This window comes from Lepidochelys kempii, chromosome 15 (assembly GCF_965140285.1).
Source record: "Lepidochelys kempii isolate rLepKem1 chromosome 15, rLepKem1.hap1, whole genome shotgun sequence".
Lineage (NCBI taxonomy): Eukaryota > Metazoa > Chordata > Testudines > Cheloniidae > Lepidochelys > Lepidochelys kempii.
In genome coordinates, this window is record NC_136394.1 from 17,689,143 (window position 1) to 17,705,178 (window position 16,036).

A 16,036-nucleotide genomic window follows, 5' to 3' on the forward strand; every position below is an offset into this window, starting at 1 on the left:
AACTTGCATGGCCTTGAGAGTCTAATGATGCTTTTAAGTGGACTCCCTCGGGTGGAAGAACTGTTGTCATGATAGAGTCTCAAGGGCACTGGGGAATGAGGAAAACATGAGAATTCTCTAAGTTCCAACAGAGATGGAGGAAGAGTATCTTCCTCTCTACCTCTGCCCCAACTCCCCCGTTGGAGGTGGTGGTGAATTACAAATGCAGAGTTATTTAACTTTCAGAATTCAATACAGTAGGGTGCAAACAGGACCTGCTTTTCAGAAACAAAAAATGCCACAAAACCTTCCAAAGGAAGTAACATGAAATTTATTAGGCTCGTGGGTCTTTTCTGCTTTTCTGCACATTTTAAAGATCCCATGGCACCTATGAAAGAGCAAGAGTTTGCCTGAGAATCCTTGGCAAAAACTTCCCCTCCCATTACTGCTATTCACTCTCACTGCACACTGCCATCTCACCCCTGAAATGGCTATATTTCAGTAATGGTGAATGTAGATTGGAGATGGGGGGGAAGGTGCTATATTGACATAAATATTAAAATAAGTAAGAGCATCAACAGTGATATCAGATCTTTATGTGATACAAGATATATGTTAACAAGAGCTGTATTAAATTTGTTGCTTTCACTCTTGGAAATTTTTGTTAATGTTTTCATTGAGAAAGTTCATAATTTAACCCAGTGGAAATTTTTTTTATGACACGTCTCTCATACCTATATTATTATTCTAATGTAAGCTACATGAGACCTGGACCTGGAGAAAGCACATCATTTCTTTAAACACGTGTTTTGAATGAAAATCTACAGACATAATCAAGTCCCTGTACCTTCTGCAATCAGAAGAATGTTAGCCTTCTCTTCTAAAAATGTCACATCAAAATGTCAAATGCTTTGAATACCTGGAGATTCAGCTGTACCAGGTCTGCCTCTCTCTTTGCTAGTGCTGTTTCTAGGATGTTGTTGTGCTCCCGCAAAGCAGTGTTAGACTGACCAAGACCAGTGAGCTTCCCTCGTTCATGTTCCAGTTCGAGGGCCAACTTCTTGTTTATTTCTTCTAAACGTTTTATCTTCCTCCTGAAACCTCTAGATTCCTGAAGCTGCAACCAAAAAATAAATAAATAAAATCACAATATTATTGTCGTAAGAAGTTGTGAGGTAGACTCATCAAACATGATGATTGCTTTGTGCATAAGATGTTAGAAAAATTCTCCAACTTTCACAATGGATGCTTCTAAAATTTAGTTCAACCAGATTCTTATTCTGATTTTCTTTGCAAGATTAAAATGCTGGCTAGAAGTAGAGGGCACAAGTACTGTCCACAGGAGATGAAAAGAAGGGATGTGCTACTGATGGTAGAGAAGTCAGTACTGCATATTTCTAGTGCCACCTTAGAGTTTCAAAAGTGAATTAATGGGAGTCCTGGGTACTCAGCATCTCTTGACCAGGCTTAGTTGGTCTCTTTTATGTAGGAGCTTCTTTTCTTTCACCCCAACGCTTTTTTCCCTGTATTATAAGTAGGGGGTCCATGTTTGTCATGGAGGTGGTGGCTCCGCGACCTCCGTAGCAGCCAGCGTGGCTGACCCTAGGGCTGCCCAAGCAGCTGGCTTCGGGGCTAGCTGCTCAGTGGCCCCAGGGACAGCCACACCAGCCGCTGCTGGAGTGGCTCTGCAGCCAGTCGCTGGGGGGTGGCCCTGCAATCAGCCGCACCGATTGCAGCTGGAGCGGCCCTGGGGCCAGCTGCACTGGCTGCTGGTCGGGCAGCTGGCCCCAGGAATGCCTGAGCAGCAGCCAGTGCGGCTGGCCCTGTGGCCTGCCTGAGCAGTGGTCTATGGGGCGGCCGGAGCAGCTGCTGCCGCTGGCCCCAACACCAATTAGCAGTGCCCCCCCACTCCGGGGTGGTCCCCGAGCAATGGCCTCTGGGGTGCCCCCCCAGCAGCACCCCTCTCCCCACCCAAGATTTAGTTAGGAGTATTTATAATATAAGTCAAGGACAGGTCATGGGCCGTGAATTTTTGTTTATTGTCTGTGACCTGTCCATGACTTTTACTAAAAATACCCGTGACTAAATAATAGCATTAATGATAAGGGCCCAATAAAGTCATGAGGAGTTGGCAGCTTGCAGCAAAATTAGCTGTGGCAGACGCAATCTTCCCTTTGTAAGATTATAACATACTTTCATTTGATTTGAACAGTTCAGTCCCAAATCTTCTTTTGCCCCCTGGGTTGTACACTGAACCTCCCTGTCTGCAAGGAAAGCGCAGGCAATTACCTCATCCTCAAGTTCTATCACTTTTTCCCGGTACTCCTCAAGCTCCTGGCTGGTGAGTGAAATTACTTCATGCAGCTCTTTCTCCAACATCATCTTACTGTGGCTAACAGCCTGCAGCTCTGTCTCCAGAGCGTGAATCCTTTCCTAAAGACAAAGACATCAGAAGCCTAGTTAGTAAAACACTTGTTTTGCAGAAGCAATTGTTCTTTTTTTAAACAAGTCTATTCCTCCAATAGGTATAGATTTAAAGTGCTTATTATGTTTACTGGACAATATTTTGGGTCAGAAAAAACAACTTACTACATTTAACAGATTATTTTGCTAAAAAGGAAATTACTCTTTTAATGAATATATTTATATTGCATCATAGGTGCAATATACCGTATATACTCGTTCATTAGCCCGTTCGTTTATAAGCCGATCCCCCAAGATGGATAGGAAAAATAGTAAAAACTGCATGACCCTTTCATAAGCCAACCCTATATTTCAGGGGTCGGCAAACTTTGGCTCCCGGCCCCTTAGGATAAGCCGCTGGCTGGGAACGGCGAACAGCAGCCACAGGGAGTTGAGGGGCTCCATGCCTGCAGATGCTCCAGGTAAACAAAACGACCATGTATTAGATACTCAATTCAATGACTTCACAGAGTTTAAAAATCATCAAATTTTGGTGTAGACCTGTTTATAAGCCGACCCTCACTCTTTGATGCGTCACTTTTTTACCAAAAATATTCGGTGTATGAAATCATATAAAAAAGTCACATCTCTGCCCTGAGAAGCTTGCCTTCTTTCACTGACAGACATAATATATACAATAAGAGAACAGAATTCTTCACACAACTTCAAAAAAAGAGCTTTAGCATCTGAAATCTATGTGGAAATAGTTGGATTTAAGGAGGGATTTGAAGGAGGACAGAGTGTTTGGTGCAGGCAAAGGAGAAACTATTAGTTAATAAGTAAAAAAGGCTTCATTATATTTCAGTATAAAAAGAAAATACTGAAAACCTGTGCTTAAACAGGAACATTAACAGGAATTCAGGGCTACGGCTGACATTCCTTCTGAAGTGAAGCTATAACTGGGGGTTGGCTGTTTATTTTACTCATATATTTGGAGATTGCCAAAACATTTTCCTTATTTTTGATAAGGAAATTCACAGTTTGAGACACTGGCACATGGTCTATAGGTCTGGAAACTGGCAGTATCTTCACAATATTTAAGTAATACTTTACTGCAGAAGTGGTTTTCTTTAAAATAATAAATCAAGGCACACATGAAGTGAATTCCCCAGTGACTGATACGTAGCATATAGAATCTTTACTGCAGATTTAAATGCATGTTAAAGGGCAAGCTTCTAGTTTATTTTAGTTTGAAAGGCACCATAGTTATTAACTTTTTAAGTCCTGAAAGGAGATTTCACAGCTGGCTACAGGAATGAAGCTTTGTTGTTGGTATAAAGTATACAGATACACAGAAAAACTTGCAGTGATTTCAGTAGAAGGTAAAACCCTGTAAAATACAATCCTGCCCAAAGATGATCATCTCATTACCAAAATTTTTCTCTATATGATAAATGAACCTATAGGTAAGGCCATGTCTTTAAGTATTTAGTAGTAATGCAAGATAATCCTATCTCTCTACTAACAAAGTTACAGGACATCATCCTACATGGGAAGCCTGGTTATTTCCTCCATCAGCAATTTGTGCTTTTAGTTTGCTCAGCTCCACTTCAGAAGATTCCTTTGCGGTGAGGGCTTCCTGCAGCCGGCGGCTAAGGATGCCAACTGCATTCTCATAGGCTTTGTGTTTTGCCTTCATCTCTTTCTGTGCACTGGTCAGATCTGACCCCAGACGCTTCATTTTTTGTTTCTGTTCGGTGATGGCCCTAGAATGAGAAAGCACAAAGAGAACTGCCTGAAAACTGTAATGAACAATTAAACTTTTAGATTTACAAAACTCTATTGAGAGGTCATAGCAAACAACCATAACAGGACGCTGATTCCCAAAGAAGCTATTGATTCCCAAAGTTACACAAAATCAAATATACTGATAAAAGAACCACTAAAGCTTTTGCTTAGCACATAAACCATGTTTTTCAAATATTAAGGGGACAATACCAAGTTGTTTACTCTACAAAATTAGTATATTAATTGCAGAAAGCCATTTTCTGATTCGATAGTTAGTCCTTGGTGACGTCACAGTTCTTGTGCATCAGCAACAAGAGAGTGCATGACTTGGGCAGCATTGCTGGAGATGCCTATAAATGAAATGGAAAACTACTCCTGAGTTTACCTTCTAACATGACAGCCTCTCTTTGTATGTCAAACTCACTTTTGTGTAGGTCTGCACTGTACTTTTACAGTGGTGGAGCCTATATTACTGCTCCCCTTCTCCTTCCCAACATCCATTTACATGTCTTCTTCCATCCCATTCCCATCACATCTACAGCCACAGTAACAATATTTGTGGTGTTCAATTTAGTGTTTATGAAAGGTGGCATTGTTAAAAAATAAGATTTATTAATGTTAACATCTGTGTAGTAACTGTTTTGATATATACCAATTGCAAAAAGCCACTTTTGGTGAGCAACAGTTTGCTATTGGTACAATTTCAGGTGCCTTTGGCCTCATGCCACACTCCACAAAGCTTGGTAATAAAGAGGAATGGTCAGAGGAGTGGTCTGTGAACCTGAAACTCACGAGTTCCTGTCCTACCAACAACTTGTGTGCCCAGGCTACACTGAGGCACAGAAGTTAAGTAGTTTATCCAGCTGTAAAATGGAAACACACTGTCCTACAAGGGTAGAGGAAAAAACTAAACAGTAATTTTTGTACAGCACACTGAAGACAAGAAGCACAATAAGAATAGCGAGTGCTACTGTTATTCTGGCTGTGTAAAAAGCTGACTTACTTTTTGGCTTCCTCTTGCATTTGTTCTACCTGTAGTTTTAGTACCTCATTCGTCTCAGCAAGAGATGTCATTTGTTCTTTATCAATCTGCAAAGACTTGAGGGGGAAAAAAGATGAGGGAGGAAGGAGAAAATACGGTAAGCACAAAAGAAATCCTCATGCCAGTTTGCTATATACACACACACACAGAGTGTATCAGAATGGTAAAAACAGGACTACTTTTGTATATTTTTGTATATTTTGTATATATTTTGTATATATTTGGCAACCAGTTTATGGTAAGGTTTAGTTTAATGAATCAACAACAAAGTAATGTGGTAATTTTCAAAACTATTTCCTTTTCTGTATACGAGGATTGGGGGTGAGAGGGGAAGGATGTTTCCTTCCATGTACAAAACAGTCTCCGTTCCCATCCCTTTTTAATTCTATTTTAATTCGAGTCACCATCCTGACATCTACAGACTGGGCAGTAGTCCCCTTGGCATATGCTAATACAAGTCCTTAAGGTGAAAGATTGTTGTTGAGCAAAATAAGACACTTGCACTTCTTGACAACTTTGGGAGCCAAGAATGTTGCCTCCACAGCACTCCTATACCATACCTGCAGCTAATTCTTCACTCTATTACTGGTATAAAATCAGTACAACTCCACTGACTTCAATATGTGTTTATACAGTACCAATACATAGCAATACATCATCATTCAGTTTAACCATCAAAAGTAAGTAACATACAACTGCCTTCAATACATATTTGATAACCTTAGTTTAAAAGGTTACTGCTACCTGCAACACCTCAATAATTAATAGGATTAGCTGCAGCTCAAATGTGTGTTATCCTTGAGATAGCTGCACTAGATTTCCTCCTCACCTGTAGCTGTATCTCCATGTCATCCCGTTCTTTTTGCACTGATTGGAGATGGCTTTCTAACTCCACCATCTGCTGGTGAACCTGGGATACTTCCTTCTGAAGTCTTGAACGTTCAACATCAATGGATTGCTTTTCGCCATGAATTTTCAGTAGCTCCCGTTTTAATTCTTTCACTTCTGAGTCCAGCCTCTTCTTTGTAGATTTCAGTTCACTAATCAGCTGGTCCTTTGAACTTGCATCTCTTCGATAAGCTTCCACCATTACCTAGTGCACATATCAGAATCAGAGAGATATCCACCAGGGCACAATTTCTAAAACAGTTGTTGGACTAATAGGCAAGCAAATGGTACCACTCAACGGTGCCACTATAGGGGACATCTGAAGTCCTGGTACATCTTTAGTTTAAAATTAGAATCATATTCTATATCATTCCAAACAAGATTTGGAGGAAAAATTATTTCTTTTAAATTAAAATTCCCCATGCCAACAGAATTTCATACAGTTGCATTAAATTTAAGATACTTGAAAAGTTACCCAATTTTTTTGAATAAAAATGAATATTGTTGAAAAAGTGGTCACCTAGTACAAATTAACTAGAGAAATCTTAACATATTGTAGGCCAAATGAAGTCCATGTGGAAAACTTCCCAGACTTTAATGGGAACATGATTTGGCCTAAGTGTCTGCTTTTATGTCAATTACAGTTTAAAAAAAAAAATCAATGTATAACCTACAGAAATATACCTCACACACAAACATTTATAATAAATTGTGTCACAACATTCCTTCTATTTGCTATAATGACCTGCAAGTTAAATAATACCATTGTCATTAGGAAGTAAGATGCCATTAACCTATTAGTACATGCCTTCCCTGCAACACACAATCTTTGCTCGTTTTTAATACAATATTGAAATGGCTATGTATACCCACCTTTTGTTGTAGGTACTGCTCCTTTACTTTTTGGGTCTGTTTCTTCAGGCTGGCACTTTCTTGTTGCAGATTTTCCACCTATTAGAGAAAAATGCAGACATGTTGCCTTACTTGGATTATAAATTCTCTGGGCAGGAACTGTCTTTTTGTTATGTATATGCATAGTGCTTAGACAAACCAGGGCCCTGATCCTGACTGTAGCATCAGAAACTACCGTAATGCAAATAATAAATTGTTTTATACCTAAATAGTTGAGACAGATTCAGAATGTTAATCTTCCCAAAGCCACCATCAAGGATGCAGCATCTCCCATTATCTGGGCATGCATGTTTTAGGATACATCAGGCTCTATATAGTGTATCTAGATGACACCGATTCAAGTTTACATGCTCAAGTTAAATCAAAATAAATAGCAGGTGCTTCATAATTTATAGAGCTACAAAAATGTTTTCATACTGCATGTACCAGCAGAGGTACTTTGGACTTCTGTGACCAATACTCTAGAATCCTCCTCCCTACCTTCAATGTGAAATCTTTGCTGGGTCCCATAAGAACATAAGAACGGCCATACTGGGTCAGACTAAAGGTCCATCTAGCCCAGTATCCTGTCTTCTGAAAGTGCCCAGTGCCAGGTGCTTCAGAGGGAATGAACTGAACAGGTAATCATCAAGTGATCCATCCCCTGCTGCCCATTCCCAGCTTCTGGCAAACAGATGCTAGGGACACCATCCCTGTCCATGCTGGCTAATAGCCATTGATGGACCTATCCTCCATGAACTTATCTAGTTCTTTGCTGAACATGTCCCAGTGCAAGCCTCCACTAGAAAAGTAGATGCTCTACCTTGCTCTCAAGTTTGGGATGCTCTACACAAACTGTAGGTCCAAACTTACTTATGAGAATCGAGTTTTGTTTAGTTGAAGTTCCATTGTGGGTTAGAACACACACAACAGAACCTTAGTAGACAGCAAACCTATCTGGTAAACTGGTACATGAAAAAAACAAGTCTGGGAACCACTTTCAGCATATACTAATGGACAAATATGAGATCTGGTATGCTTTAAGTTAGGAAACAGCTATTAATTCTTCCAAAAGGAGTGCCCACAGAGAATCTAACCTTACTGTATGCATAAGAACATTTTCTTTGCTGAGATTGCCTCATGAACACAGTGCACTAAAAATACTATTTCCAAAAAGTGTACTTTATACAAAAAGTTATAATATAAATCTATTCATTTTGAAAATTGATATCAGACATGAATCTGTGTTTCTTGGCAAAGAACAAATATTGTTTATTAAATCCTGAAGATGCAAGAATAACTCAGTTGCACATCACAAACTTTATGAATCCAGAAGCACAGACACAGATATAAAATAATAATAGGAACATTCCACTGATATAAACAGAATAAATGAGCAATATTCACTATTGGGGAACAGTCATAAAACAGCTAGATTTATTTTCATTCTCTAGATCTTAAAGTTTATGTGCACGTGATACTAAACACCATTGGTCTGCAATGCTCCAGTCATATATTTGGCTCTATCACAAGCCTGTGTCAACACTTACATCTGTTACTTGCAAAAGAATAATTTTAGAAATTCGTTACCTGGCTTGACTTTATAGCTATTTCTTGTCTCAATTGCGCCAAGATTTCTGATGCCGCCTCAGTACTTTCACCTAAGCATTTTGCTCCTTCGTCGAGTTCTTCTTTGCTCGCTTTTGCTGCCTGCAGAGCTACCTCTAGGACAATCTTTTCATTCTGCAAATATTGGATCGTGTCATCCTTGGAAATAATATCACCTTGGAATTCCTCTAACCTGGCCACCAGCTCATCATATTGAGTCTGTAGGTCATTTAGGGACTGTTCTTTGGTGTGCAATGTTTCTTGGGTTATGGTGAGCTGCTTCATGAGCGCTAGATGCTCCTGCTGTAAAGATTCAAGATGCAGATCTCGCTGATGCAGAGTCAATTTCACCTGAAGAAAAAAATAGTTTTTAAAAGATTTAATCCATCTCAGATGAATTTTAAACTACAAAATCCACTTTTATTTAGGAATGTACTTTTAAAAAAAAATTAAAATAACCTAGTATCTCTGAGGGACTAATAGAAAATAACTGTAAAGAAAGCAGAAGGCAATCTTATGTTTCATTGATTCTCTCTATTCACAGTGTTGATTATATTGAGGCCATTCTGTGCAACTACAGAGCATACATTGATCAGGCTGACAATCCTAGAAGACTACATGTTTTACTTTATGACCTTTTTAATTTTTATTTTAAATTAAGTGTTCAGTGTGCATATAAACACGTTAGCTTCTGCTTAAAATACCATTACCCTTAGACATCCTTTTTGGTCATAACATTGAGCTCTATCACGCACCAGACCCTCATTCCATTCCCCTGCACATCATCATCAAATGAAATCCTTTACGAAACACTGGTGTAAAGTGATGCTGCACTCAGGAAAATGACTATCTAAAAGGACAACTTCTAACAACAGAGATGCACTCCCTGTGTGTATGCAGAACCATTATCTGCAGAATTCACTAGAACATCTAACTTTTACTATTATTTAATTCTTTTGGCACTGCAGAACTACAATCACCGAGAGACGAAGCTCAATTCTATTCTAGTTCACACATCAAAAGAATAGCTAACTCTGCTCCGAATTGCCAAATCTTTATTATTGTTAAGGATGCACAAGAAAGAAATATAATGGTTTAACTTTCTGATCCCAGGTAGAATTTGAAGGACTGGTGGGTAGAAGTGGACTCTTTTTACAAGTAACTGAGCAAGTTTGAGCTGCAATTCAATGACACACACAACATGCTTATCTTTCCATGCCATTTTTAGAGTAATCTTTCAGCACTTTAAACATCGCTAACTGAAAATCCATGTATTAGTCTTTCAGCTTAAGTGTTCTCCAGGAAGTCCTTGGGACACTATCCAGTAATCAAGTCTACCTGTTCCAGTTCTTGTTCCAGTGCTGCTGCAGAATCAGCCATTTTCTGCAGTTCTTCTCGCTCATCCTCAAACTCCTCCAGCCTTCTCTGCAGATCCTCTTCCACCAAGGTTTTAGCCTCCTGGATCTGTACAAATGCAGCTTCTTGATCTAACATGTCAGCCTGCACAGAAAAAACAGGAAGTATTTACAAAGGAATTAGGAAAATGGTAAAAATATCAGATGAAATGGATTAAAAAAAAAAGTCAGAAAAAATATTGGAGAACAAAATAGTAAAACATTATTCAGTTCTTTGTATTACACTCCTGGCCCTCAGTGAAGTTATCCACTCAATATTTGAAGATTACTGGGCTTCTAGGACACACCCATTGAAATGACTAGTGTGCATCTTGCACATTCATAAGAGACTGAATTCTGGCTAAGTGCTTTTCATTTTTTAAAAATTGATAAGCTACTACAGAAGGGAAGACCAAACATTTCTGCAGTCCCAGCATAAAATTTTCAAAAGAACTTCAGTGATTTAAGTCCCATTGAATCTCAGTGAGATTCGGAGTTAGGTTCCGAAGTCATTTCTGAAAACAGGATTTAGGAGTGTAAATTACCTAGGAATTTTTGAAAATTTTATTAATCTTTTCTGCTAGAGGACAGGAAAGATAAGCCTGGGGCATGAGAGATTTTCACAGAGAGCCCTTTAAGGATATGACCAATTTCGGTTAAGTTCCCCACCCCTCTATTTAAAATAACAATAATTATTAATCTGCAATAACAAATACAAATCTTTGCCACCAGCCTTTGTTTTTGGATGAAATTCTTGACCTATTAACCAACACTAAAATGAGTAAGGTGTTTTAGATCAGCCACAATATTAACTGGGTTTCCCAATATTTAGTAATATCAGAGTGCAAGAATGAGGATTCAAGTCTCAGTAGAATTTATCTGCTGCAAATAATCCAGAGCCACATCCCTCGCATGTATATTGTTTACAACAGGGTGGCCAAAGTGTGGCTCATTAAGTTTTCCAACATATCTTATGGCTGGGCTAATCTCAACTGTAAAATTAGGGCCTCAGACTCCAGGTCCCAGTCTGTAATGCTCCATTTTACTTTAATCAAAGGGGGCTACATTTAAGCCTGTCAACAGGGTCTCTTTATGGTAGGTAAGTTTGTGACCTACAGAGGCTGACAGTTTCCTTTTTAACTAGCAAGATTCTTCATGTGGTTTTAAAATTTGGAGAAGCAACACTTGCCTTCTGGGGATGTAAATTTGAAAAGGCTCTTTGATCATGTAAGATATACACCAATTGAATGTACTCATAGTGAAGTCATTTCTACCAGTGTAAATACCTTCTTCCTGAATCTGAAAATATGGTGATCACTAAACTGGAATATAAAACTTGAACAACAGAACACAATTCAGACAGGCCACCTACAACCTTACCTCAATATTTTGCAGCTGTGTTGCAATACGTTCCTTTTCTTTGATGGATCTGTGCTGGGTCTCTGTTAGCTGATGGGACAATGACACGTTCTCTAATTTGAGGTGCTCCAACATACCTGCTTGGGTCATTTGCCCAGCCTGCAGGAAGGAAAAGTCAATACAAATACTCAAAACGTGGGTGGACAATGAAAATGCTCCAGAGAAGAGGACTCAGTCTACCTGAGCCTTAGCTGTCACCTAATGGCTTTACAGAGCTACATCCATGAGAAAGTTTAATAAGCTTTTCAGAAAGTGCATTGGTTAAGTTTATGCCTCAGTGTTAGACAGGAAGTAACACCTAAGGATGACAGGTAAAAGGGACAGAGCTAATCATGCACCTTACATAAATACAGAAACGAGACTGGGCCCTCCTTAAAAGTCTGAAAAGAATTCATCCACTGGCTAAAGCTAATGTAAGAAAGAAAGCAGTGCGGGTGTGGAAAGTTCACACACTTACCTGTATATTGGCCATCTCACTCTGTAGTCTAACACGTGCCTCCTGAGCCACTGCCAATTGCTGCTGGTACCACTGCCGCACATTTTGCAGCGATGCGATCTCTGCTTGAGACGCTTTTAGCCTATTGGTCAACGTGGTCCGTTCTAACTGCACCTGCTGAAGCTGGTTCTGTAAGGAAGCCATTTGCTGTCGCAGACCGTGTACTAAAAAAGGCAAAAAAAAATTAAACTATGCTATTCCAATGTCCAATTTTTGATGGTTTTAAGTGTAGCAATGAACCTTAAACATATGTCCACAGTCATCTTTTTATTGGAAGTGTGCCTAAATAACAAAGAACATCCATTCCCACAAACCAGAAGAAATTTCAGGACCCACAGAATTAGGGTCATTAGGAGAAAACAGCTTTTGAGGTCACTTCTTTGCATGTTCGAAGTTCCTTAGAAGCATAAAGAAGGGCGGAAATAAGTAAAACATTTGGGAGTATGCACATGTCTGGGAAATGGAAAGGATACTTGATGCTAACCAAAATATATTTCTCTTTTTGAAAAAAAACTTGTTAATGAATTGTCAAACAGTTTTTAGACTGCAGACTCTGGTCAGTGCATCTGGTCAGTGCCTAGCACATTCTGGGAACTCCTGTAACGCAAAACAAGAAATAGTAATAATAAAATAAATAATCATGCAAATCTCTAAGGATCTGATATCAATGAGATACAAGTTAATAACTTCTCCCTATTCCCTCATTTTTAATGCCGAACGTGCCTAACTGGAAACCAGTTTCTTCCTGGTCTTAAAATGGAAATGCTATCTAGTAAGACCCTGTAGGCAGCATCATGATACACCACAAATTAATCACTTTCTTGTTTGCAAGGTAGTTACATCAGTAATTGATAGTGCACACAAGAAGTAAGATTTAATTAAATTGCTTGTGGAACAGAAAAAAAAGATACATTTTCAAGATTCAAGTTTACATTAGCTCACCTGTGTTATCCCTGCTGAGAACATTTTTTTGCATATCTTCAACTTTTCCCATGAGTCTTTGGTACTGTTCCTCTGCCAGTTGCAGGTCATTGTTTGAGGAAGCCAAGCTAGCATTCTTGGCTTCCAAGGTGTTCTGCAGGTCAGCCATAGCTCGTTCCAGATCCCAGCAAGATTGCTTTAAGGTAGCCACTTCTGAGCTCAACGAATCCTGCTTCTGTTGGCTGCTCTGACTGTGCTCCATCTGATCCTGAAGCCTCATGTTCAAAGCTGCAATTTGGGCTTGCAGCTCAGTCTTCTCTTTAAGTGCCTGAACAAGTCCAAACAATAAAAAATAATTTTAGGAGAAACTAATAAATAAATATAGTGCATTAGCAAGAGAGGTAGAGATATCAATATTCTGTCTAAAAGAGTCAGCCGCTCCAAATATATATTTTGCTCTGCTGGATAACATTTCTATGTAAAATAAGAAAAAAAAATCACGCTGTATTTAATAAATGTCTCAAATATGCAGGAAAAATGTAGACAAAAGTGCATACAATATAGACAGCATCCTTAAAAAAAAGACGGACACAGGTATTTGGTACTTAAGATAGCTTGCTAGACACTGACAGTCTCAGTCTTGTTTTAAATACCCATCTTATGCTTGCAAGTGATCATTCCTCTGCTCTGATGTCCCCTACTGTTTGACACTCACTTGTCCTTAACTTTTTTTTTTTTTTTTTTAAACAGAAATGGAATGAGAAAGAAGTCTGAAACTGCCACCCACTTTAAGGGTAAATATTTAATATATGTTGAGCCCCCACTGGCTCAACGTTTACTTCTACTTCTTTACACTCCTTTTTCTCTATTCTCTCTTTTGTGGACCACTTCAGTATAGGGGTTTTTTTTATTATTATTATTATTTCAGATTTTAAAAGCTTTATTTTAAATAAACAGCCTTTTTAGCTATCTTATGTAACATTTATGAAAACCACCTCTCTGCAAACACAATGTGGGATCTACTTTAAAATTTGAATTAGTGTATGACTGTAGTTGATTAAATACAGAAATTCAGATTAATTTTCTACCTGATTAGCTTCTAATGACAGTGCTTCGAGCTGTCCTTCAAGTCTCATCTTCTCTTTTAGGACCTGCAACATTTCATCATGAGTTCCTGTGACAGAGCTTTCCACAGACACACTGGAGACAGAAACCACAGGCATTTAAAGAGTTAGGATTTTTTATAAATCACCCATTTATAAAGAGGTGAAGCTGAAATTACAAGATGTTCAAACTCCACTAAATAACTCAGTTCTAAATGAGCTACAGTTTTGGGCAGTCTTTTTAGCTTTGTGAAAGACTCACCACAAAGAACGAAACAAATTTCACTTGCCATCTGACAGAAAAAACGCTGGATTGGGAGCTATCTGAATTCCCCAAAACTGGGCATATCATGGAACGGATGTTTGTTCTCCAGGAAAGAAAGTTAATGGGCTGACTTTATTATCCTCAGAAACTAAACATCCCTTTACCAAGAGATTTACAGAGATCTCAAGGGAAAAGTGACTTGTGATCAAGCACCTTTCACATGCACTAACCACACAAAACTATTTTAACATGAAAATAAATGGATAGCTAAAGCAAAAAAAAAAAACAAAAAAAAAAACGCTATTCAGCATGGAGTATACCCTATTCCCCTTCCCCAGTATAGTTTACTCAGCAAATCCATGAAATTCAGAGAAAATGGACAAGAACTTCTGCTTTCTCTCCTGTCAGGATTAGGCATAGATTGTGATTATCTAATGACAACTGATTTTGCTCTAAGAATTTTGAGGTTTGTAATTCTTCCAAAGATAAGACAAATAATTGTATTTTCTAAATTTGTACAAGTTGTTTTGGTAACTGCATCTTTAGACAACAATAGTATTGTGAGTTTGACTAGTTTTCTGCTTGCTAGTCTAACCTTGATCTCCTGTAAGGGACAGATATTAAGCCATAGTTAGGATGTCAGAGACACAAACTTCTGAGGATCTAACAGTTAAACCCCTTCTAAAGGTCTGAAGAGGATATGAGTATCTAGGGCAAGTATCCTGGCATCTTGCAAGTACAGAGGACTGAAAGCAAACAAATAAAAGAACCACACACTTCTCTGCACAGATCACTAGTCTATAAACAGACCAAAGAGAACACATTAGTGTTTCTTAAGACAGTATCATATATCATTTCATTTTTAAAAAAAATCAGTGCAGTACAATGAAATTCTGTGGCACGTAATACATAACTAGTCTGAGACCAAAGAGAGCTTTAGATGGAAAGAGGGGGGCTGCTAACAGGGCATTCTCTATGAAGGCACTATTGTTTTAAAATTTGCTCCCACCAACCCCCACCTCCTGGCCAAAATAAGCCCAAATCTAACTACCTTCAGGGCATAGAGCAAAGCTCTAGGCACTCGAAAAGAGTAGAGGAAGGAATTGTTAGGGGGAAGACAATTTGAGTTTAAGTTGCCTAAAGGCTACGTCTACACTAGAGAACTTACAGCAGCACAGCTGAACTGCTGCAAGGTTCCCCGTGTACCCACTCTATGCTGCTGATGGAGCTGTCCACACCGGCATTTCTGTCAGTGTAACTTTTGTCAGTCAGGGGTGTTTTTTCACACCCCTGACTGACAAAAGTTTAACCCACAAAAGTGCTAGTGTAGACATAGCCGTAGTCACTGGTGGTGGGTAAACTTATACAGTATTACTGTATTTTTAAGTTACGTATGGGTGTACCAAAAGGGTCCCTTTCTACAAGTTTAAAAGAAAGTAAGAAACTTTTAAAAACCTGACTGGAATCATGACAGGAAGTTACAAATATTTGAAATATTACAGTTTAGGTAAATTTGTTCCCTAGGCCATTAAAAATGCATACCTTAAAAATTCTGCTCATTCACTGTTCAGCGTGTAATGCCTGAATAATCCCTCTCCTCGCCATGCACCTACACCCGTTCTGACAACTCTATCTGAATGATCACTATTGTGAAAAACCAAATTTCCCAATCTGGTTATATTTGGCTCTAATTGGCACTCCCACAAACTGTAACACTATTAGTCTCAGCCAAGTGGTCCTCAGAAAGGTGCAAAATTATTACCTCTCTATGAAAACAAAGAAATCCCTTCAATCAATCAGATACTGAAAACCAAACGGCCAGTGATTAGTGCACAGGAT

At 38.8% G+C, this 16,036-nt stretch overlaps 1 protein-coding gene across 4 annotated transcripts in view; it reads right to left on the bottom strand.

Annotated features, from left to right (window-relative positions):
- The window catches only part of GOLGA3 (golgin A3), a 38,352-nt gene that overhangs the window by 10,452 nt on the left and 11,864 nt on the right, over positions 1-16,036 (bottom strand). For all 4 annotated transcript variants that reach the window (XR_012155013.2, XM_073312449.2, XM_073312450.2 and 1 more), the window contains exons 6-17: positions 13,918-14,029; positions 12,851-13,157; positions 11,870-12,072; positions 11,374-11,511; positions 9,938-10,099; positions 8,582-8,950; positions 6,974-7,051; positions 6,042-6,305; positions 5,174-5,268; positions 3,932-4,148; positions 2,269-2,412; positions 899-1,096 (exon numbers count right to left, since the gene is read on the bottom strand). Coding sequence is in view for 3 of the 4 variants with exons in the window: in XM_073312449.2 (XP_073168550.1) it covers positions 899-1,096; positions 2,269-2,412; positions 3,932-4,148; positions 5,174-5,268; positions 6,042-6,305; positions 6,974-7,051; positions 8,582-8,950; positions 9,938-10,099; positions 11,374-11,511; positions 11,870-12,072; positions 12,851-13,157; positions 13,918-14,029 (2,287 nt within the window). In the remaining variant the exon portion in view is untranslated. The remainder of the gene's footprint in view (positions 1-898; positions 1,097-2,268; positions 2,413-3,931; positions 4,149-5,173; positions 5,269-6,041; positions 6,306-6,973; positions 7,052-8,581; positions 8,951-9,937; positions 10,100-11,373; positions 11,512-11,869; positions 12,073-12,850; positions 13,158-13,917; positions 14,030-16,036) is intronic.